Raw genomic sequence first — 23669 nt, 5'->3', positions numbered from 1 at the left:
AAATAAAAGACCAAGAGGGGAAAAAAAAAATAATAATGCGGCCTACCTTTTTCTGTGGGAGTATCGGAGCTCGCCCCCGGGCAAAATATTCCGGCAGGACCGGCTCTGCCCACTCCCCTTCCCCTCCGATTCTAGCTCGGTGTGTGTCAACTGCAAGTTACCACGGTGGGAGCCGGCTGGGGAGGACCCGCCCGCGTCCCCCCGGCCGGGCTCTCTGTACCCCGCCAGTCTAAACAACGGTCCGCCTTGCCCAAACTGTTTGGATTAGGAGCTATTAGTTAAAGGTTGGTTTTGATGACGCTGGCGAGCACGAGGATGATTTGAAAGTGGTTTTATATACGAAGAGAAGGAGGCTTTTAAGCTTAAGAGGGTAACTACTCCCGCACCTGTATCCGAAAGTGGCTGGGGTCGCGGACGCGTTTGCGGCGGGAGGAGGAAGGTGGAATGTTCTGTGGAGGAGGTGCTGGGGGTGCGTGGGATTACGAAAACAAATAAACGGGGTATGAAATACACAGGTACCGCAAAGTGTGACTTTGTTGCAGTGGCAAAATGCAGCGACTGGCTTTCTTTCTGCTTTTCAGAGTGGGGGCGGGAATGGCGAAGGAAAACTGCTGTGAAATGTGTCCAGGCCGGACATTTCCTCGGCAGACTTGGGGGGCAGCAGATTATTGTGATTCGGGGTTTTCTGGGGTAGGGGGAGGAGCGGAAAGGACGCCTGAATGTGACTGAAGCAGAGATTGCGGTGCAGATTGCTTGGCTGTCACTGTAACTACTCGAACACGACCCAGTCAGGCAAACGTGCAGATTTCATTCCTTTTCGTGTTATGGGATCGGCGAATAAATGTTTTCGCTGCCTGCGATCGGGCTTTCACAACTTGGTTTGGACGCAAACAGTAACTTGAAAAACGGGAAAGAAACAAAAAGAAATGGAGGAGGGGAAAAATCAGACTGTAGTTCATGCTACAAAATGTAAATATAACTAAGCCTGGAGAGATTTTTATTTTAAAATTTGTTTTGGTCTTCGTGTGATGGATTCAAACAAAAGATCGTCTGCCCACAACTTTTTGGAAGTAAGGCCGGTGGGGTTTGTTTGTCCCGAGTATTCTTTTTCTCATGGTGCGTTTTCGTTCTGACTTACTGGCGAAAATATGCTCTTTTAAAAGCCTTTTCGCATTTAGCATGCTGTGTATGAGTGCTTGCTTGCTGGAGTTTCCTCCTTTTTAAACTCTATTCTCACCGAGTAAAAAACCCCTTATTTTTCCGGAGAAATCTGCTTTTCAGGAAATACATGTTTCTGAAATGACCTCTCAAAGCATGCAGCTAGTGAGCTGTAATTCTACCAGGTGTGTTTGTTGATTAGCTGGGCTGAAGAGGTTAAGGAAGTTGAAAAAAAACCCGAAGGCAATCAACATCTGAATGTGAAAGTCCAGCTGAGACTGCAAACAATACAAACTATTGTGGAGCGATGTTTTAACTCACTACTGTTTTATAGGTATCGTAATCTGCCCCCGGAAATGAGACAAATAGTCTCCCAACAACAACAAAACTGTCCTTTGAAAGCTGCTTTAGGAAACGCTGCTCGTACGAATGTCACTTTACGTGACAGAGCGCGTTTAAAATTAGTCCATTCAATCTGTTGTAATGGGCAGGGATTATGAGTAAACACATATTGGAATGAACAACCCCATGTTATCTGCAGCAACTGCAGGGTTACGGCTGAATTAAACCCGCATCAGCGAATTTCATCAGAACAGTTACTGTCCGAGCCCTGGGCCAAGAATTATATTTCCGCTATGGGGTAACTGCCATATTGAAAAATGAAGGTGGAAATGTTTGTTTCGTGTATTGTTCTTCCCCTCTTAAAGACACAAATCTACGTTTAATCAAATTATTCCGAGCAACAACGAAACCGATTGGCTTCCGCTGAGTCACTAGAGGGGTTGTATTAATTAGGAATAGTCCTACTGGCTCGTTTTTGAATTTGAATGTTTGATACCCTCGGCTCTACTCTGGCGGGAGGAGGGCAGACTTGGGGAGAACAGACACATGGAACTTCATCTGGGCTGCCGGGGGGCGCCGGGAGCCCATGCGGCTCTTCCCGAGGCCTCCTCGGGCACTTGGTGCAAATCAAAAATCCCACTCCCCAGAAGGCCACCGCCCCAACCTCCTAATGCTGGGGATGTTCATTAAGATACGAGACCTCTTCCACTGCAGGACGCGTTAGCCTCTCTCACAAAAGCTGGATTCGGCGCTGGGGCGGGCTCCCTGAGCTCCGAAGGGAAGCCTTAGTGGAGGGGCAATTTTCGACTGAATGGATAAATAAATACGTTTTAGAATAGCTTAAAAATCCTTGGATGCAAATAAATACGTTTTAGAATAGCTTAAAAATCCTTGGATGCAGTTGTGGCATCGCGACGCCAAAACGGAGAGAGGCCGGGTCCCCCCCTCGCCCCCCAGGCTGCGCGGCGCTCCGCTCCCCCTTTCACGTGCTCCCTCCTCTCCAAAGTTTCCCTTCGCAGCATCCTCCACCGCCGTCTCCTTCCCTCCCTCCTCCCTCCCTCCGCCGGAGCGCCGGGGGCGGCTCGCCCACCCTTCCCACGGGGTTGCGCGAATCCTCGCCGTGGGGCCTCCAACTTTTAAGGGCGCCCCCCTCCCCACCCCTCCGGCAGCCGGGGGGGTGTCCCCGCTGCCCGCTCTCGCACCGCCCGCGCTGCCGGGAATTATCGCCGCTCCTGTTGTTGTTATTATTATTACTGGATTATTTTCCCGCGCGGGGGCGGTGCCGCGGCGGGGGCGCGGCCGGTCCCGCGGGCTGCGCGGGGAGCGCGGCGGGCGCGGGGCGGCGCGGCGGGGCCGGGGCTGCCGGTAAGTTGGCGGCGCGGTGGCGGCGGCCCCGGGGGAGCGGGCGCCGCGCGCGCTCCCATTGGCCGCCCCGCCGTCAGCTGCTCCTATTTTCTGCTGTCGCTTTTGGCGCTCGGCCATCCAGAAACAAACCACTTCGATGACTCCTAATAGTTATCGCCAGATGTACTAATACACAACAAATCACGGTCCGGGAGAGGGGGAGAGCAAATGAGTTCCTATTTTGTGAATCCCACTTTCCCGGGGAGCCTGCCCGGGGGCCAGGACTCCTTCCTCGGGCAGATCCCCCTGTACCCGGCGGGCTATGATGCTCTCAGGCATTTTCCGGCTTCGTACGGGGCAAGCAGCCTGCAGGACAAGACTTACACCTCACCTTGTTTCTACCAACAGTCCAACACCGTCATTGCTTGCAGTCGGGCTTCCTATGAGTACGGAGCCTCTTGTTTTTATTCGGACAAGGACATTAGTAGCGCCTCTCCTTCCGGCAGTGGCAAACAGAGGGGGCCCGGGGACTACCTGCACTTTTCTCCCGATCAACAGTACAAAACCAGCGGCGGCCAAGCCAAAATTATAAATGACGAAGGCACCGACCGGAAGTACACGAGCCCTGTTTACCCCTGGATGCAGCGGATGAACTCCTGCGCTGGTAAGGCATCTCGGTGCAGTCAAGGGCGGAGAGGGGAGGAAAAGGAAAAGTTTCTTTTTTTTTTTTTTTTTTTTTTTTTTTTTTTTTTGGCTAGATAAAGTCCAGATTGCTGGAGAAACACGGTTCCTGCAGGGCAATATGTAACATGAAACCTTCGCAGGTTTAGATCTGGCACGTTGGCACCCAGGGAATGGTGGCCAAGGTCCCAGTATGTAGGTTTACTGGTGAAAGTTACAGGGGAATCTTTGGAAAGTAGGGGGAAAAAAAAAAAAGGAACAAAGCACTTTTATCACTCTCTTAAAGCCATCCCAAAGCCTCTGCTCTGCTTCCTCATTGTCAGAGAGCGATGCATGGAATATGCCCTCTGTACTGAGGATCCAAAGCATTTGTGGTACATTCCTCCTCGCCCCCCTCCCCCAGCTCATTAGCCTGTGAGTATTGGATATTGAGAGCACGTTTCTGGGGCCGTGGGCGCACTTCCATGGCATCGCGAATTTTTTCAGACTTAGGAGTGAACTTCACATAATTGAACTATTCTGTACAGGAGTGGTGCTGGGGGAATGGGGGGTGGGGGTGGAGTGGGAGGGTTGTACTGGGGTGACATTTATTTTTTATAATCCCAAATTTAAACGTTTACTTCAAGTGTTCGCTAATGACTCGCCTTCTCTCCCATCCTCCCGAGTTTATGTTTGCAGCAGGGTAGGTCTCACTCCTTTTTTTGAAAATTAAACTTTTAGCAAGACCATTCCGATGCTGCTTTGCATTCAAGAGCAATAAATTCCGGAGCAAATGGCAAAACGCTCTTCTATGATCTTTAGCTGATGTCTATAATTATACTTAGAGACCTTCTGCAGTCCCAGCCATGGCAATGGCTGTGTGTTTGTGTCAACACAGCCACATGTGCGTGCACACACACACGCACAGAACATGCGTGAGGCTTCCCGGGTAGCACACGTGTGCCTGTGCCTGTGTGTGCGCACAGGCTCCCAGCGCGCACAGAGCAGCCTCTGCCCAGCGACTCGCACCGTGCCACCTCCTGCACCTTCCCCAGGTCCACCTTAAAGCCTCTTTGTATCCCACTTACCCCGTAAGCACACTGCACATCTGCATTTACAGCTCGTCAGGCAGGAGAAAAGGAAAAGAGAGAATTTTAAAAAGAAAAAAAAAAAAAAGGAAAAAAAAAAAAAGCCTCCAGGAAACCAGAGCAGCTTCCCCCACTCCCCGTGATTGTGCCTGCAAAAGGAGGCAGAATATTCTAATCGCTCTTTCTGGTCTGAAATCAGTGGGCCCTGTCCAATGCGATCGTTTTGTCTTTACTTCTACAGGTACAGTATATGGAACACATGGGAGACGAGGGAGGCAAACTTACACCAGATACCAAACGCTAGAGTTAGAGAAGGAATTTCATTTTAACAGATACTTAACCCGAAGACGACGTATTGAGATTGCAAACGCTCTCTGCCTTACTGAACGCCAGATTAAAATATGGTTTCAAAACAGGCGGATGAAATGGAAAAAGGAAAACAAATTCATAAATTCCACACAGCCCAGCAGCGAAGAAACAGAGGAAAAGTCAGGGGAGTAGAACCACGTTTAATAAACGCTACCAGGCCTTTCCTTAGCGCTTACTACTACTATTAGTATTATTATTATTTACATTGTGTTCCTTCTGCTACTGAAATCCTATAGGTTTGTCACAGTCTATTAATCCCCAAAAGGCTTGGTTAAAAGATGTATATTTGCAATCATCTGTGACTTACTCTAATATATGTGGAAGCCCCAGCTTTCGAGCTACAGGCATGTATGTATGTAACCACCTTCCTAAAGCGTATATGGCGTCGGTTAAAGCATTAGAGAATTGGCCCAGAATTTTAAATGTTTGAGATTAGCATCTCAAATGGGTGAGTGTGTGGGTGTCCCTGGTGTGCTTGTGTGAGAAAAGATAAGCAAATTATTTTTTATCTTTTTTTTTTTTTTAATTAGAAATGCTTATATTGTAGAAAGAGAAGAGATTTTAGAAAATATTTGGTTTATGTTTTTGCTAGCTCCCGTTACGGCGGGCCATCTCGTTATTCTGTGTTTGGGAGTTTATGATCCGCAAGGGAGAAAAAAGTTTTAGTTATGTATAAGATATTTAAATAGCAAAAGGAAGAAAATTGCTTTTAAAAAACGTTGTATAAATCCCTGTGTATAAACTTTCAGTTAAAGCAAAGATGAATTGCAGGGAGTTGTTTTGTTTTTTTTTTAATGCCGCTAAACTGCTTAATCTGCACTACAGAATTAAAGTAAAAACTCGGCGTTAAACTTCAGGGGAAGCGAGGGAAGAGGTTTCGAAGCGGGCAATTTTCTGTGGTTCCCGTTGAGCTTACGCTAAGGTTTTGGTGAGCTCAGCTCTGCACTGAAGGGGCTTTGAATTATGGACTACATTTCTTGGAGCTTCGTGAGCTTAGATTGATCTTTTTTGCTTTTATCTTTCTTTCCTTCTCTCTTTCTTTCTTTCTTCCTTCCTTCCTCCCTCCCTTCCTTCCTCTCCTTCTTATTTGAAGAAAAGGTCTTATTAACTTAGGGGTTTTCTTTCCTGCTTCTGCGGTATCTTAATTCACATTCGCATTACTTAGCACTGGAAAAAAATAAATTGCTACTTTGAAGAAAAATAGCTGCCATAAAATGCTTCTACTTCGAGATTTGTAAAAGTAAAATAAGCGCAGAAAAAACATTGATTAATATATATGTATATCTCTCTATATTATATTGCGTGTGCATGAGTGTGCATGTGAAGCTGTGTACAAATGCACTTGTATACGCATCGAGGCTCTTTTGTTTGGAAGGCAGCACAATTTGGGCTACCACTCTAAATGTTTTAAAAGCCAGATCTGGAGAATATAATGCAAAATGGCCACCACCGCATTTAGAGGATTTTTTTCTCTCCGAGAGGCGATGAAATAACGGCAGCCGTAAAGTCGCCTGGAATCTGACCCCCTAGTTGGAAAAAACGCCGCACGATATTCATCTTTAATAGATATCTGCCATTTCACATCGGCAGGACCCGGCTGCCTCTCGAAAGCTCCGGCACGGGAATAAGTGTGGGGGAAATTATAAATCTATGTATATATATGTAGAAGGGACATAAGCCTTGCCAGCACCCGAGAACGGATCCGATAGGATTTGTGAACCGGTGTAAAAAAGCCCCCGCACGGAGGACAAGGCAGGCACAAAGCGGAGCGCTCTCTGCACACCCGGCTCGGAGGAGCAATGCCCGCCAGCCCCGCAGCCTCGCCGCCGCTGCCGCTGCCGGTGCCGGTGGCGGCGGCGGCGAGCCCCGCTCCGCTCCGCGCCTCTCCGCGCCGCTCCGCGCCGCCGTCGGGGGCCGTCACCCCGGGCCGACCCCGCGGAGCCGCCGCCATCCCCCGCGCCGCCAGCGGGTGGCGCTGGAGGCCGGCGGACGGGCGGGCGGCGGCGGCGGCGGCGCGCACGGGAGGCGCGCCCCGGGCCGCCCGCGCCCTCCCAGCTCCCCCACCAGTGCACGAGTTTACCTCTAGAGGTCATCAGGCAGGATTTACGACTGGACAACAAAAGCACGTGATGTGAAGCCGTACCCCATATTTGGGTGCCTACGTAGGAGGGAACCAAGTACATGTCCCAGTCATTTCCATAATTCATCATAAATTGTGCAAGGGTGCTATAGACGCACAAAACGACCAAGAGCCACAAATCAAGCACACATATCAAAAAACAAATGAGCTCTTATTTTGTAAACTCATTTTGCGGTCGCTATCCAAATGGCCCGGACTACCAGTTACATAATTATGGAGATCACAGCTCGGTGAGCGAGCAATACAGGGACTCCGCCAGCATGCACTCCGGCAGGTACGGATACGGCTACAATGGCATGGACCTCAGCGTCGGGCGCTCTGCTTCCACTCACTTTGGTGCCAATGAGAGACCCCGCAGTTACCCGGCCAACACCACCTCTGCCTCGACAGAGCCCAGGTACAACCAGCCCGCGACGTCTTCCCACTCGCCTCCCCCTGACCCTCTGCCCTGCACCGCCGTGGCCGGTTCGCCTGTCAGCGAGAGTCACCACGGGGTGAAAAACTCCCTCGCCAACTCCACCAGCACTTCGTCCAATTCCAGCAGCAACACGCACATCAGCAGAGACGGGGTTGGCACCTCGTCTGGGACTGAGGAAGACACTCCAGCAAGCAGCGAGCAGGCAAGTGCCCCGACCGACCAAAGCACAGCCCAGCCTTCACAGCCCCAGATCTACCCCTGGATGCGAAAACTGCACATAAGTCATGGTAAAGCAAATACCCTGTTCTTTCTTTATTTCTCTGGAGGAAAAGGAGGATTTAATGTAAACCGGGTGGCTGCGCCGAGCAAGGTCGGGGAGAGGGGGAGAGGAGGGCGTGAGAGCGGGCAGTCTCCCCGCACACCACAACTCTGCTCGCAGGGAAGCACGCTCCCTTCTCTGGGCGAGTCCCCCCCGAAAGGAAAAAAAAAAAAAAACCTCTCGGCCCCGAAAACACCGCCCGCCTGGCTCCCAGCGCCGGCGGGGGGAGTAGAAGGCGCCTTGCCGAAGGGAGATCGGGAGCAGAGGCTGCTCCCGGCTCTCCTCTGAATGGGGGACCTTCCAGTGGGAACGGCGCGGCTGACCCCATTTATTTTGCTTAGACATATTAAAAAGAGAATAGGAAAGGGCGAGAAGGGCAGTTTTCACTGCTGGGAAGCCGTGGGGGAGGGGGCAGGGCGAGTCGCCCCAAACTCGGGGTAGAGGGCTCGAGGGGCAAAGCGGGGGAGCAAAGCAACTTTCAGCCCCGTGTACCTGCCCTGCCCTCGCTGCTGGGAGAGCGGCCGGAGGCTCGCTGCCTCCCAGAGCCTTCCCCAGCTCAGCCGTGGGAAAGGGCTGCACGCTTCAGCTTTGCTCTCTCAGCTCTGAAAACCCAGCTATCAGCAGAGACATCCTCCAAATCAGTTTAGCTGGGGGAGGCATGGGGGAGAACTAACCTTATCAAAAAATTAAAAAAAAAAAAAAAGAAACTGAAAAAAAATTAAATTATAAAAAATCGAATCGCAAATCCAAGCGAAAACTTACCGAGACTACCAAATCCCCCTCCCCCAAGCCTTTCCTAAGAGGGGCTGGAGGGGGAAACTTGTTGAGCGTTTATCCAAACCAGAAACAAAACCAAAGCAGGACTGAGAATAACGGTCCTGGTTGCTGGTAGCTGCAATGAGACACGAAGGCTCTGAGAGGCTGCTGAGAATCTAAATCATGTACTTTTCTCTTCCAGACAACATAGGGGGACCAGAAGGGAAAAGGGCTCGGACTGCTTACACCCGCTATCAGACCTTGGAGCTCGAAAAGGAATTTCACTTCAATAGATACCTGACCCGCAGAAGAAGGATTGAAATAGCACATGCTCTTTGCCTCTCAGAGAGACAAATAAAGATCTGGTTCCAAAACAGGAGAATGAAATGGAAAAAGGATAATAAGCTGAAAAGTATGAGCATGGCAGCTGCAGGAGGGGCATTCCGTCCCTAAGCGTTTGATCAATTAAAAGTACTGAGCAGTATTAGCTGACCCTGCGTCGTCTCATGTCAGTACTAAGTTGACTTTCTAAAACTTCCTTGTGTTACTTCTGTGAAGAAACCCTGTTCTTGTCGCCCTTATTCATCTTTTAATCATGAGCCTGTTTATTACCATTCTCTCGCGTGTATAAGTAGATCTGCTTTTATCGTACATTTCTTTGTCTTGAATGGCTTTGTCTTGAAAAAAATAATAGATGTTTTAACTTATTTATATGAAGCGAGCTGTGTTACTTGAAGTAACTGTTAAAACAAAACAAAACTAAACAAAAAAGAACAAAAAGGAAAAAAAAGAAGTTAAAAAAAAAAAGGAGAGAGAGAAAGGAAACCCTCCCCCGGTTTAGTACAAATGTTATGTGTTGCACTCAACCTGCTTAACTGTGCATGTGTGGTCAAGTGTTAATGTCTGTATAGCTCCAAGCTGTTAAAAATATTTTTATTCAAACTACCTATATAATTCCTGTGTAATTAATGCTGTTGTAGAGGTGAAATGATGAAATCAACTGAACTTGTCCTACGTGTAGTGAATAGTGAATCTGTGACGAAAACTGTGATTCCAAGCAGTATGTCCTTGCTGTGCCTTTGTATATGACTCTTTGCACGAACTCTTAGAAGTGGCTCTTATTAAGCGCAGCTTCTGTGATGTATGTTTTTTGTGAACAAAGTTACAAATATAGTCAAAGTCTGGCTGTTTGAGCAAACTGTGATCAGCTTTTTTTTTTTTAATTATTATTATTATTATTATTTGTTTTTAAAAAAAACCTGACTGGAAATCAACAAAAAAATAAACTTTCTATTGTAAAGTTTTTGTGATCTGGTTTGTGCAAAGCAAGAAGTTGTGCTTCCTGATTTGCCTCTGAAAAAGAAAAAAAAAAAAAAAAATTAGCCCGTGCAGAGTTTGTTGTAATATTTTACCTGGCTCCTGCTGCACGTTGCATATGGTGGATGCTGCAATTGTCCACTACCAGTATTTTTAATTGAAAGTTTGACCATAAGTTCTTCCTTACTTGTTTCTCGCTAGGTGGAAAGCTGCATCGCAGGATCACAATCAACACCCTTTGTGGCTGAATCAACTGTTAACTGTTTGCTGATGGTTGAAATTAAAAAAAAAAAAAAAAAAAAAAACCAAAGGGAAAAAAAAAAAAAAAAACAACAAAAAAACCCCACAACCCAAACCCCAAAACATGTGCTTTGTTAAAATACGCTGCGAACTCCAGGGTGTGTTTGCATCGCTCTAGAATTTCTCCTGTGGTTTCATTAAATATATTTTAGGACAGCCATGTCCAAGCCCTCTGCGCCTATTAGTAATCCTCTCTAGCCACATTCCCACTCTTCACCCTTTAAAGATTTTTGGTTTTCTTCGCTAGAATTAGTTTGCTATAAACGTAATGTTACTTACCCCATCAGAGCTTGAATGGTTAACTCTTCTGAGCTTCTAAGAGCAACTAAAGATTTGCACATTTACTGACTGGTTACATTGATGCCTTCCCTTAAAAGTTATAAAACAGTAAACTTTATAAGCCCCAGTTCCGGCTATATGACATTTGGGTGCCAAATGAATAGGGTTTTGTCTATGAATTAGATCGTAAAATCATCCATAGCACAGACAGATAGGCTCACTGGCTATAAAAAGTCACGTGGTGCCATTAAAGTAAGTTTTATGGTTTTGGGGAGTTGACATCCAACATTATATACCACATAACATATAATCTCACTGACGCTGGACTTCATTTGACTCTTTTGCAGGCTACGTGTGCCTCCTGGCCATTCAAATTGTCAGGTTTAGGGACAGAAGTATCCAAACCACAAGTTCTCAGTACTATGTGAAAAATGGCTCCTTGCAAGTCAAAGGTAAGTTTTGTGCACAAGTTCCTTAAAGTTTATTTGTACAGTGGGGAAGCCGAGGCTCCTGCTCGCTCTCGCTGCCTCTCGCCTCTCTCTTTCTTTCTCTTTCTCTTTCCCTTCCTCTCCGCCTGGAGGTTTTCAGGACGGTCCCACCGAGCCCGAGAGGCAGGATCAAGCACTAATGATCCAGGTTGCGCTGCAAATACCTCCCCCCATCCCTTCACTCGCAGCAGCTAGCTCTCTATTTTAACGATCAAATCAAAGTAAACCACAATAAGCGACTTTGGCAGAGATGGATTTTGGGGCCTAGCTTTAATCACTTTGACTACCGCAGAAGATAATTACTTCCTTTGCTCCAATAGACTCTCCAAGTTTGGAGAGGTTTTGTTTAGCAAAGAGTAGTTACTGCAGGCGATTAAAAAAGGGGAGAAACAAAATAGATTGGGCTTGATATTATCTGGGCAGTATCTTATGGAGGCATGATAGAGTTGGAGGCGTGATGATATGGTAATAATCTTTGGATTGGTGAAATATGTTGCACATCAGAGCCAGTATTAAAATGGCACAGACTGTACTGGAGTGTTTAGATACATATTTTCTGCATTGGGTTGTGCAGAAAGCTTTAGCTGTGTGTATATGTGCATCTGTGAGTGTGTAGTGTGTTTTGGGGGTGAGCATTTATAACGCTGCTGGAACTTTTTCCCGGTTCTATACGTAACTGCAGAAATATAAATGTATTTAAATTATATTCATGTGTGCCTGCATGTACAAATCAGTTTGTACGTCTGTGTAAAGCCGTGCAGATGCATATATGTGTCTGATATTGGTGTATTCATGTACACAAAGGGTGTGTACACATATATAGGTTCCTGTGACTTCCTTTTTTTTTTTTTTTTAAAGCGAACCAATTGACTGTAACTTGTAGCATTAATACAAGAGACTACAGGTCATTAGAGTGCTGCAAATTATGAAATACGGGCTTGGTTTATTGAAGATTGTAAATATCCCCCTAGCTCTGCTCTCTCCCTTTCTGCCTTATATTGCTGGCTGCCATTGTGGGGTAGGCCCCAGCTGCGTGTTTACTTCAACATTCTTTTTATTTAAGTGGACTGTTCTCACTAGAGTGTGATTACTCAGCAATAAACTTTATGGCCGGATTTAACTTCAGTCTTTGAATTTCCAGGACTTGAATGAAAGGGTGAAAGGAACTCTATCTTTCTCCGGGTAGCATTAAGGCCTGATCCTTATCCTCAGAGCTGTTACTTTGGCGAGTGATCTCGGGGGGTATAAACAGACTAGTCAGGGGCTATGGTAGAATTCTGAGAATTGCCTATTATCTATCTATCTATCTATCTATCTATCTATCTATCTATCTATCTATCTATCTATCTATCTCTCCAAACCAGCTGTGGGTATCTCTTTCTCTGCACAGGTTTAGAGTAACATTGATTCAGCAGATTGCATTGTTTTCTTTTATGTGTCATAAAGTCGGGTTTGCAAAAGAATTGAGTGGTTTGATGTGAGAGAGAGATGGGCTTTGTTTTATTTTGCTAGTGCTATGCCATTTGAATGTTGTGGTTTAGGCTGGTTTGGCTACTGTGAGGAAAAATGGGAGAAAGGCGCAGGGTTTTAGGAGGGTAAGGTTGTTGTGTACCTCTGCAAAGTCTGCATATTGCTGACTGATCCCTATTTTTAATTTATTTATCTTTAAAGAAATGGTAAAATGGTAGTATCTAAGGTAGGTTCATCCCAAAGAGCTCAGTTTTAAAAGCATTTAATATTTAAAGTCAACCCTTTCGGAAGATAAATAGAGTCTGATGCCTTTGTGTCTGTCGATCCTTCCTGTCAGCACTAAACAAACACATCTGCATATATTTCATATTAAAAAAATGAGAAAGGCTTTAAAAGAGCATATCCAAATGCACATTTGAAAATAATTTCCTTTTAAACAGCTGGAGATTTTATAGTACTCTAGTTGACACATTTTCGTCAATAGGAATATCAGAAAGTTGTATATGATAGGCGTGTATTATATTATACCAAATGCCATAAAATTTTATAGTTTGAGGCAAGGCATGAAAAACCCTTAAAAGTTTGGTCCTCATTTATATATAGGTCGTTTTCCAAGGAAAACCCTTTGCTTGTAGATGGGAATTATATCAGACACAAACAGCTCATGATTACTCAGTATTTAATAACACTGCCCTATTTGAATTAACTGGCTAATATACAAGCACGCACGGACGCCCGTTGGACTAATATTTTAGGATCCTGGATATCATCCTGGATTGTAATTTTTCATTGCCTAGAGTGAAAAGATTTGCTACTGTGTATTTTCCACATTTTTGAATGTGGCTTCTGGACCATATCCCACACAAAACAATGTACAGTAGTTCAAGAACTATGGAAAAGAAAAATATCCCTAGGTCCAGAAGCATATGAGCCCGCCTGTACTGCAAAAAACACTAGCAACAAAAGAAAGTTAGCTAGAAATCACAACTTCACCCTGTTTCTGGCCCTGCCCTGTATTAAGCATCACAGTTGAAACCATTCAAATACAGAAATGAGTTAAGATTTCCTAATACGCTTTGAAATTTGAAATTCAAACGAGCCCAGACTGCCGAACTCTGCGAAAATAATCCCAGATCCGAATTGTTTTCCGAGGGAAAATGTCATGGGAAATTATACCTGGGAGTCAGGCGAGAGGTATCTGCACACCTTATTTTTCTGATGAGTTTAGCGGATTAATAAGTGCAAGTTTTTTTTCTATTTTAGGAATGGCACGTTGCGTTCTGAGATTTGAAATAGTTTACTTAATCCTTTGAAAGAAATACTTGCCTCTAGTGTCTCATGTCTAAGTGTAAAACCAATTAAAGATTAGGCAGCTCTCCTAATGTGTGGAACTGGTGACTTTGCAAGACTTAACTTTCTCTAAACCAGGAGTGTAACAATCCAATGGAAATTCATCCGTAAATTACAGCTCTACAGCCTTGTCTAAACCATGCAAATGCCCTAATTTCAGAACAAGGAAATTATTATTCTGCCATTTCCTTACACGTAATATGTGTGTATCTGTGTAAAGGTGACAATAGAGGAGTTTGCAATTTGCTCCATGGGAAATTGAATGAAACCGATCATGAGGGAGGAGATCAGGAGGTTTCGATTTCTAACGCTGAATACGGGAGCAATGCGTTTTCCCTCCCCGTAAATACAGATTTGACGCATTTAATGCAGACACGAGTAAATCTCTTGACCAAGTTAAAATGTCGTTTGCTTTCTTAGTCCTTTCTCTTTCTGCCCTCAAAATCTCCCGGATTTGAGGCTAGGGTTACTAGCTAGAGCGGAAAACCACAGTTCCCACAATCTTCTGGTCATCTTTGAAGATATTATCCCTTTCAAATTAAAGCATCTTCACTAATGTCTCTCTGTAAGGCAAATACTCATGGACCACCCCGGTCACATGTTCCTGTAGCTATGCGCACAAACAATTTCAAATCTGACATAGAGATCGTGTAAAATTTGCATGGATTTTGCCTTATAACACGCAAAAGGAATCTTTTCTATATCCCCTCCCCCCAAAAAATGTCTTTTCAATAATAATATTTGCTATGAAGGTTATTGGGTAATTATTGCAATTTTGTGGAACAGTCCTTGCTTGAGGTGAAGTCTGTCTCCGGATAATAAATGGCAGCCCATGCAGTTCACTGCCAGGTTAAGTAAATGCAGAAAAGATAAATCTGCACACCCTAGGAATCACCAGCAGAGCTCGCTTTAGACCAAGTTCACAGTCAACTCGTTTGCCTAGACAAGGCTTCGCAAACAATTAGACTTGTTTCTTTATGTTTAAATCAAGGAGAAATGACTAAAACCCTTCAGCAGAGAGCTGCAGCTTTTCCCCCAACGCTCGTCGTTCCATTCCTTCCAACCTCACGCCCGGAACTTACCCAGCAATTCACCTGCAATTGTAACCATTTAGCGCCTTTGAGTAACAGGCTTCCCTCCAACGCTGCCGAAAGGCTGTGCAAACTGATCTAACAGCATTTTACAAAGCTGAGAGATTAAGAAAAAGGAAAAAAAACCGATTAAAAATGCAAAAGTATCCGATTTCTCAGCAGCAAGAAGGAAAAAAAAAAGCAACAATAAAAAAGAGAGCCCTTAGAAAGCTGGGGGAAACAAGCAGAAGTATTGAAACAAACAGTGCGAGTCTCTTACTCCTAAAAGAAGCTGCATAGCTTTTGTATATCTTTGTGGTTAAGGGCGTTACAACTGCAGGTCAAAAAGTTGAGGGTCAAAAGTTTACGTTTTGCACCACTCTTAGTCATTCGCCCAGACAGAGTTTGATGTCAATGTTATAGCCGAGATCTTGACTATCAGCACAAAAGATAAAATAGCTTTGAGTTACGTGTGTATCACAGTATGGACTCCAGGTGAACCCTACTGGCTGAATGACCTCAATTACCAAGGAAAGGATAGAAAATTCCTCTTTTCAAGAGTAATACACGTTGTATTTCATCTTGAATTATCAGCCACATTTGTGTCTGAATATCTCGGGTTCAGCCGCGGCAGGTAAACACGCGTGTTACCCCCACAGAAGCCACTGGTGTTGCCTCCTCCGAAAGTCAGGTAGCAAAATGCCTCACCCTTGTTTATTATATAATAACCTACTCTAAGAGGTTTAATGTTAAGCCTTCTCACTTTGCAAAATGGCAGGAAGATAAGATAGGAGCGAAGCTATTAACGCGTGTATCGATCCTAGCCGCGTCTTTGTTTTTGCTCTCATTTCTGTAGCGACCGCTAAACTGTGCTTAAACAGGACATGCCGGAGATAATACGGGCTATATGTTTGGTCCGAAGGAGCTCGTTTAAAATGCGGAGCGGTGGAGCTGTGGTGCGATACCCATGGAAAATATTACGGAGAAGCTGGCCCCCTGCGCCTCTCCGTGATTTGGAGGGTTCTCACAGCCTTCTGGAATTACCCGAGGCGGCAGTTCCCAGCGAAATTGGGAGTAGGACGCGTTGTTTTTCCTCTCGCCACCCACCCCTCTTCACCCTTCCAAGAAAAAGTTTAGTGGAATTTCTTTGCGCGGAGAGATTCCCACATTGCTGGGATTTTTTTGTTCCCAGTGCCGCCTCTGAGTAAAAGCTTTAGCTCCTTGGTTAGACGTGTCTGCAGGGAGAACTAGCCAATATTGCTCAAGCAAATTCATTTTGGAGGACATCATCGCAGACGGGATTCAGCTTGAAATTTTAAGGCTGAGGGGTCGGTGGAAGAGGGAAAGGATACTCGAATATAGCCATAATCAGACCTGAAAGGTGTGGAGGAGGCGACAGTGCGACAAGGAAATCCGAGAAAGAGCGCACCTCACCCCCAGCCACGCATTGCTGCCTTTCCACCCCCAAGGCAGCAGCCTACACCGGCCTCTGTGTAACTGGTACGCGTGAATTATTTGCCAGAGACACAGCTGGATCGTGGCAGGCGAGCGCTGTATCTTGGGAACAAGTACGCGAGAGGTTAGATATCAGATTAGCCAAAGTGATTATCGGAGATTGTGCCTAAAGTACCTGCTGAAGCCTGGAAAGTGTGTAATGCAAGTGTTTGCTCGGCGTGCAGACGCTGTTCACAAGTTGTTGCTGCTGCTCACTTGTAGCGAGCCCTGGCACTGCACGTTTAGGGAGCCTGCCCGCTCTGGAGATAGTATATAACCTTTCACATCCAGACTATTTATTTGGTGTAAGAGCGAAGCCTGATAACAAGCTAAAAACCGTAGCCAAATATCTATTTTGTTAGAGAATAGCAGGCGGATTGTTTCCAAGAATAACAATGCGTCTTTGATATACCCAGAATGAAAGCTGTTACTATAACCGGCTTACTCTAGAGTAGGTGACAGAAATCCATTTACTTCCTCACTAAAACAATTAGTGGTCCGAATTCCATATTTTAAATCTGGTTTAGAATAAAAATATCAATGAGAATAATTTCAAAGGAGTTGAAACCGCGACTTACATAAATATTGACTCTTTTCAATTATTGTTTAAATTGTTTCCCCCTTCCCCCCCCCCCAAAAAAAAAAAAAAAAAAAGCCAACGGGCTACAACAGGACAGTTCAGTTAATAATTTGAGACGAACTCTTTCTGTCCTTTCACTCTCTGCATTCAGCACGCTGCTCTCTGGCGTGGAAGGTCTGCTCAAAAGACCATTCATTTAAAATCCGGGCACAAATCACATTTTACGTGTGTTTATTTAAGCGCACCAGGACAGGGTGACCAAACCCCGCCAACCATCCCGTTGTTAAGAGGAGCCCCAATGCCAGGGAAACCATCGCTTTTATCAAATGCTGAACTTGGGGCAAAAATGCCAACATTGCCCCGGCAGCGCCCATCGGGAAGGACGCTCTCATCCGCGGAGGCAGGAGCAGCCTCGGGGCTGTATCATTCCCAGGAACAAAGAAAGGAATACAGTCGATACATTCCATAACGTTTACATTTTCCCTCGATTTTTTTCTTATTTTTCCCTTAGAAGAAGTGACCTGGGCAAAGCACCCTGCTATCTAAAAGACACTGTTATAGACCTTTTAGAAAAACTAAGTCCAAGGCCGAGGTGAACTTCAGGTCACCGCGTCTAACAAATATGAAAATGTCGCCTGGTGAAGGGCACGCCTTGTTATTTAACAAAGACTGTCAATGTGTAAGATTAATAAGAAACAAAATGCACACGGTGTCACTTTTCGGTCACTTTGAAACTTGGGACAGCCTCGCATTCAAGAGGGGAAAGCTGGGACTAAATATATTCAAAATGGTTCAAATCAAAGTCAAACCAGGCTGCTAGTGCGATTCTTCCTCCTCCTACCGCTCTCGGTGGAGGATGCCCGGCAAGGCAAGAGGTTGACTTGAATTATTATTATTATTATTATTATTATTATTATTATTATTATTATTATTATTATTATTATTATTATTACACTACTACTACTATTCTTATTATTGCCGTTGTTATTATTATTTTCTCTTTCGTGGTAATTATGTTTTAGCTGCGTATGTGGAGGGTAACAGGAATGCTTGCCTGTTTCACAAGAAAAAGAGGGATCCCCTTTTTCTCCCTCTTTCGGTATGTATTGAGTTGCTTCTTCTTGGTGCATGAAAATTTACTCTGTCCCTCTAAACTTAATTCCAGTGCTGTCCCCATCCCATTCTCGGCCAGCCTCGGCCAGGAAACTCTCGCTTCTTTATTAATTGATTGAAGTCTCCTTCTCCAGTGAAATCGAGCCTTTAGTCCTTCTAGAAAAATAAGGGAGCTGGCCTATTTTATCCTATCCTTTTCTTTCTTTGAGAACTTAGGGTGATGGTACAAGTTTGTTAAAGGGAAGTACTGGGGGAAAAAAGGGTTTGAGATTGTTTATTACAGCCATAAATCTTGCAGTAAAATGTCGAAATGGCCGTGTGCAAGATAACACTTGGTGGTCTTGGCTGGGTTCTTGTTTATGATAACAAAACCAGAAAGACACGGAACAGGCCTTTTGGAGGTCCTGCCTCAGCACATCTTCACAGACTAAGAGAACCACACGAAAAAGCCAGACTTGAGCTGGGCAGCTCAGGTCACCTTGCAGATTTACACTCGTATACAAAATTGAGTCCTTCTCTCTGTAACCAAGCGCCAGAGCCTTCCTGCAGAAAAGGGCACGGTGAAACTTTGAGATCTAATCACAGTAAATAATATGAAGCAGAGCCCGGTCAACTCTCCCAATATAGCGCTGATCTTACAAACCGAGACAACACTTCTCGTTGTGTTTTACTGTGGCGTGGGAACACGGCAGCCCGCTGTAGTGCTCCGGCCATAGAGCCTCAGGACTTATGCCGAGGATAATATTTACGATACCCCAGTGTAATTCATCTGGTGCTAGCCGGCAGGTATTTGTATGTATGCGTCTCTGTGTGTGCATGTATCTCTTTATACCGGGAAAATGCTATCGTGGCGGACTTCGGCGGTCTTTTATTTTTAACAGTCATGCAGATGGGAGCTTTTTTTTTTCTTTTAGGAAATGGGTTTGCTGTTGTTTTGTTGTTTGGAATCTAAATAAAACAATCTCCCCTTTTCTATCAAATGTGTGCTGTTGAGCAGTTGCGGCTGTCTCTGTGTGTAACCGCGTGTGTGTAACCGCATTTCCTCTCCACGCAGAGTAAATAGAGAAACTTATCTATTACTCTAGTTAGAGTTCCATAGATGTGCTGTTGGAAATGAGTAAGTAAATGTGTTTTAACTCTCTTTACAAATTAGACATTCGATAGTAGGAGGAAATGAGTGATTGTTTAGATAAGTACCCCAGTATACCCAAGTGCTGGAAATGTTCTAACATATTACAAGCCGCATGCAACGTGCGTGCCTATGTGTCTGTGGATAAAATATAAATCGATACGCTGTGTGTCTTGTTAGATAGAATATATATTCAAATAGAATTTTATTGCATGTATCCATTATCTATTAAACTGCAAAAGACAATAATCTGAATTTAAACCAGGGTAACTGTTAGTGTAATATCTTTAGGAAGGCAAGATCTAAACTGTATCATATTTACGCTTGATATATTAGAAGTATTTACCCATACCAGCAGATGAGATTTAGCCACTCAGCAATTATATTCTCTAAGGGTGTGGTAAATATTTCTATCTGTTTATATTCTTTCCTGTACAGATAAAAAAAATAATCTGAAAAAGTTCGCGCCTACTCCAAATGTGGCAGACTAACTGACTTTCAATAAGTACTTTTTTTCCCCTTAGAATAAGAGCGTAATTAGTTTAACCATCAAATTTCAATTACCTAAGGTCAGGGCGGTTGCCTCGTTTCCCCCTGAGCTGCAAATACTGTTAACAGTCTCAGTTTTAGCAATCTAGATGTGCCCGAGTGCCCTCTCGCTCCTACACCAGGGTTTACGAGCTACTGCTACGAAGGCGCTAGCGATTTCTTATGGAAGTGAAAATTAAAAATAAACCCCAGACGAGGCAAACCAACGGACTTAAATTCGTGGTTCAGAAAGCTCTGCTCCGCGGGGAGGGATGCTCCCAGGGAGCCCTGTAATCGCCGGTAGGAAGTGTTTGATACCGTCGTGTCCGTCTTCCCCTCTCCCTTCCCCCTCTGCTCCCCGTTATTTTCAGGTTTGCTCTATGCCTCACACCCCGCAAGCCCCTCGAGGACTCTCCTCGGCCTCCCCGCGACCTTCGTTCTAACTTTCCCTCCAATTAGCCCAGCTTCAAAGGGGCACAAGGCTGTCCCTGGAGCCCGCGGCCACCGCGGTCCGCAGCGGCGGGGCGCTGGGGACAGAGGCTGGAGGGTGGCCGGTGGCCTGTGCCCGACAGCCGCTGCCGCCCTCTGCCTGCGCGCAGCCCCGGCGTTTGGAGATGGGCTTGTTCAAAAGGATTGTGCAACGCCTTGTGCAATGCCTGCCTCCCTCCGGATCGCGCAGCTGGGCTGCGCTCCGCTTCCTCGCACTGCTTCCTACACTCTCCCACGGGAGAACGAAGACACAAAAAGTGCTGGGGCGGGCGGGGCGGGTGGGAGACTGTCAAAGCCGGATTAGTTTTATCTCGCTTGACACCGCGACTGCTGGACGCGGCCCGGGCCGGCGGGCGGGAGGAGCCGGGGATGCTGGTGCGGAGCGGACGCGGGGCGCTCCCTCGCCAGGCAGCCGCCGCCCGTGGGGGAGGCGCGGTCCCCGCCAAGGGTCCGCGGGCGCGGAGCTGCCCTGCGGCCGCTCGTCCCTCTTCCATTTCCTGATCCGGGGTCCGCGGCCCCGCGCGGTAATTGGCGCTGGCGGTCAGGTGGTGGCGGGGCGGCGGGGGGTGCGGGTGTGTGTGTGCGCGGGTGTGTGTTTGTGTGTGTTGTAGGCGCTCCAGGGGTGGGAAGAGAGGAAGGGAGGGGAGTGCAGTGGGAAGGAGGGGGGGGGGGGGGGAAGGGCTGGAGGCCCAAACTTTGGCAGCGGCAGCACTTGACAGCAGCGGGAGGGGGAGAGGGAGGGAAGGGAGGGAAGGGGGGGGGAAGGGGAGGGGCCTCGCCGAGCCCAGAAAAACGACAACGCGAGAAAAATTAGTATTTTTGCACTTCACAAATTAATGACCATGAGTTCGTTTTTGATAAACTCCAACTACATCGAGCCCAAATTCCCTCCCTGCGAGGAATACACGCAGCACAGCGGCAGCGCCGGCAGCTCCGCCAGCTACCACCCGCACCACTCGCACCCGCACGCCCCGCCGCCGCCGCCGCCGCCGCCGCCGCACCTGCACGCCGCGCACCCGGGCCCGGCGCTGCCCGAGTACTTCCCGCGGCCGCGCCGGGAACCGGGCTACCAGGCTCCCGCGGCGCCGCCGGGGCCGCCGGGGCCGCCTCCCGAGGCGCTCTACCCCGCGCAGGCACCCTCCTACCCCCAGGCGCCCTACAGCTACAGCAGCGCCGGCAGCGCCGCCCCGGGCCCCGAGCAGCCGCCCCCGGGCGCCTCGCCGCCGCCGCCCGCCAAGGGCCACCCCGGCCCGCCCCAGCCCCTGCTCCCAGGCCATGCCCTGCAGCGCCGCTGCGAAGCTGCCCCCGCCGCCGGGGCCGGCACCGGGCCCGCCTGTCCGCTGCTGCCCGACAAGAGCCTGCCCGGGCTGAAGGGGAAGGAGCCGGTGGTCTACCCCTGGATGAAGAAGATCCATGTGAGCACGGGTGAGTTGCCCTTGCCAGGGAGAGGTGGGGATGCGCCTGCACTGGAGGGAAGGGGGGAGGGTGCTCCCGGGACCGGGATGGGTCGTGGCGTGTGTGGCTTTTTTTTCCCCCTCCTTCTCCCTCCGCGTTTCCTAATAGTAAAGGAAAAAAAAAATCAAGGAAAAAAAAAAAAAAGAAAAGAAAAAAAAGGGGGAAAAAAATAAAAGAAAAAAGTGAGAAACCTTTTGTATCCGGGGTCCTTTATCAAAAGATTTACGAGACGCCAAACTGTTAGGGCAGTAATTATAGCCCCCATAAATTTAATTGCCCTGCAGTGGCTCTGGGCCATGTGTCTTTGAAGCTTTTCTTCTAACCCAAATGCCCATCACCATTTTTTATTGCTCCTCGATTGTCCCCACTGTCGATAGGCTGGGAAACAATTTTTCTTGCCGTTTATGTATCTTATGTGAACCCGGTGTCAAGTTATTATATAATGATTATGTTCCATCCCTTCCCCTCTCCTTCTTTCCTCTCCGCGTGTGTATGTGTGTGCCTGTGTGTGCACGTTTCAGTCAACCCCAATTACAACGGAGGGGAGCCCAAGAGGTCTCGCACTGCCTACACCAGACAGCAGGTCCTGGAGCTGGAGAAGGAGTTTCACTTCAACCGCTACCTGACCAGAAGGCGACGCATCGAGATCGCGCACACCCTCTGCCTCTCCGAGCGCCAGGTCAAAATCTGGTTCCAGAACAGGCGCATGAAGTGGAAGAAAGACCATAAACTGCCTAACACAAAGATGCGCTCCTCAAACCAGTCCACACTGAGCCAGCAGTCCAAAGCACAGACACAGGGCCACCCCCATCCGCTCGATGGGGCTACACCCAACGCAGCTGCGCTATAAATACGGTTTTTGGTTTGAGTCTTTTTGGTCTTTTTTTGTTTGGTTGGCTTTTTTTTTTTTTGTCGTTGTTGTTGTTGTGTTTTTTTAAATATATATATATACCTATCTATTGGGGTTTTCAAGCTGCCTCGAGGGGGAGGCTGGCCTTTTGGACCAAACTGTGTAAAACAAAACAGGAGCAGAAAAGGAAGACGAGACGTGTCCAAGAACGGGCACATGTTTAAACCAAAACCCGGACGATTGTCTACATTGTATATAGATAATGGTTCCATGCCCATCATTTTTTTCTATTTATGGAAACACTCTCTTGCCCTCGGTGTAAGAGAGGGATGGATGCTGTCATGGACGAATTCTCTGTACCTAAGACGGACTCTTTTTTTTTTTTTTTTTTTTTTTTTTTTTTTTTTTTTTTTAGGGAACACGTTAAAAATAAAAAACTTTTAAAACAAAGCAAAGAGCTCGTGAGACACTTGTGTAAGGCATTGACTTGAATAGCGCTGTTTTGTGGTGTGTTCATGGATTTCTCTGTGCGTGCTTGTGTGTGTGATGGTGCGCAGGCACGTATACACACACAGACCAACATGGGAGAATGAACACGTCCACAAGAGGTTAAAGACTTGTGAAAAAGTCCCCTTACGCTGTCTAAAGGAAAATGTTTTATGTATCAAAGGTAACTTAACTGGTTTTAAGTGTAGTCCCCTCAGTAGCTGTGATCTATTAGTTTTTCTCCACATTCCCTATTGCATTTATTTAAAGAAATATTGCTATAAAGGCTGTTGCTGTCTTCATATTTGGCACCGTCTAAATAGTTTGGGTCCATGTACAATTTGTGGATTTTTGGTGTAATGTATAACAGTGCCAAATGCTAGTAATAAAGATTATTCTGTACAAAAAAATTAAACGCTTGAAACACAAGTCCACTACGTGCTGTTTCATCCACCTTGTGCATGGCTGGTGTTGGCATCAGGAATGGAAAACAACAGTTTAATGCATTGTTTTGACTTGGATTCATCTTGTCAATAACGTAATGGTTATTTTAAATGTGGTGAAAAACCTCCTGACTCCTACTCGCCTGGCTGGGAAAAATTGAGTTGCAGGACGAGGAAAGGTCTTGCTTCATTGTATAGGTGAGTGGTGCTCTCTTTAGCTGACTTAGACAGAAT

The 23669-nt window shown here is 46.5% G+C and overlaps 3 protein-coding genes across 3 annotated transcripts; all 3 read left to right on the top strand.

Moving 5' to 3' along the window:
* Nucleotides 1–3072: 3072 nt before the first annotated feature.
* Nucleotides 3073–5093, top strand: HOXA6 (homeobox A6). The gene is made up of 2 exons (XM_054642390.1): nt 3073–3508; nt 4834–5093. The coding sequence occupies exons 1-2, from the start codon at nt 3073–3075 to the stop codon at nt 5091–5093; spliced, it is 696 nt and encodes a 231-aa protein (XP_054498365.1).
* A 2151-nt stretch (nt 5094–7244) lies between these two features.
* HOXA5 (homeobox A5) lies at nt 7245–9047 on the top strand. Its single transcript, XM_054642381.1, has 2 exons — nt 7245–7806; nt 8797–9047. Exons 1-2 carry the CDS (start codon nt 7245–7247, stop codon nt 9045–9047), a joined length of 813 nt encoding a protein of 270 aa, XP_054498356.1.
* Nucleotides 9048–21037: 11990 nt separating this feature from the next.
* Nucleotides 21038–22519, top strand: HOXA4 (homeobox A4). Its single transcript, XM_054633857.1, has 2 exons — nt 21038–21626; nt 22178–22519. Exons 1-2 carry the CDS (start codon nt 21038–21040, stop codon nt 22504–22506), a joined length of 918 nt encoding a protein of 305 aa, XP_054489832.1. The 3' UTR covers nt 22507–22519.
* Nucleotides 22520–23669: the final 1150 nt, after the last annotated feature.

Source organism: Agelaius phoeniceus, chromosome 1, assembly GCF_051311805.1.
Source record: "Agelaius phoeniceus isolate bAgePho1 chromosome 1, bAgePho1.hap1, whole genome shotgun sequence".
Classification (NCBI taxonomy): domain Eukaryota; kingdom Metazoa; phylum Chordata; class Aves; order Passeriformes; family Icteridae; genus Agelaius; species Agelaius phoeniceus.
This window is presented reverse-complemented; position numbering and strand designations above follow the sequence as displayed.

Bases quoted from the DNA above. Each gene is read 5' to 3' on its own strand.
- HOXA4 (XM_054633857.1), top strand. From the start codon at position 21,038: ATGACCATGAGTTCGTTTTTGATAAACTCCAACTACATCGAGCCCAAA. The intron at 21,627-22,177 runs GTGAGTTGCCCT...TGCACGTTTCAG, and splicing joins GAAGATCCATGTGAGCACGG to TCAACCCCAATTACAACGGA.
- HOXA6 (XM_054642390.1), top strand. From the start codon at position 3,073: ATGAGTTCCTATTTTGTGAATCCCACTTTCCCGGGGAGCCTGCCCGGG. The intron at 3,509-4,833 runs GTAAGGCATCTC...TTACTTCTACAG, and splicing joins GCGGATGAACTCCTGCGCTG to GTACAGTATATGGAACACAT.
- HOXA5 (XM_054642381.1), top strand. From the start codon at position 7,245: ATGAGCTCTTATTTTGTAAACTCATTTTGCGGTCGCTATCCAAATGGC. The intron at 7,807-8,796 runs GTAAAGCAAATA...TTTCTCTTCCAG, and splicing joins AAAACTGCACATAAGTCATG to ACAACATAGGGGGACCAGAA.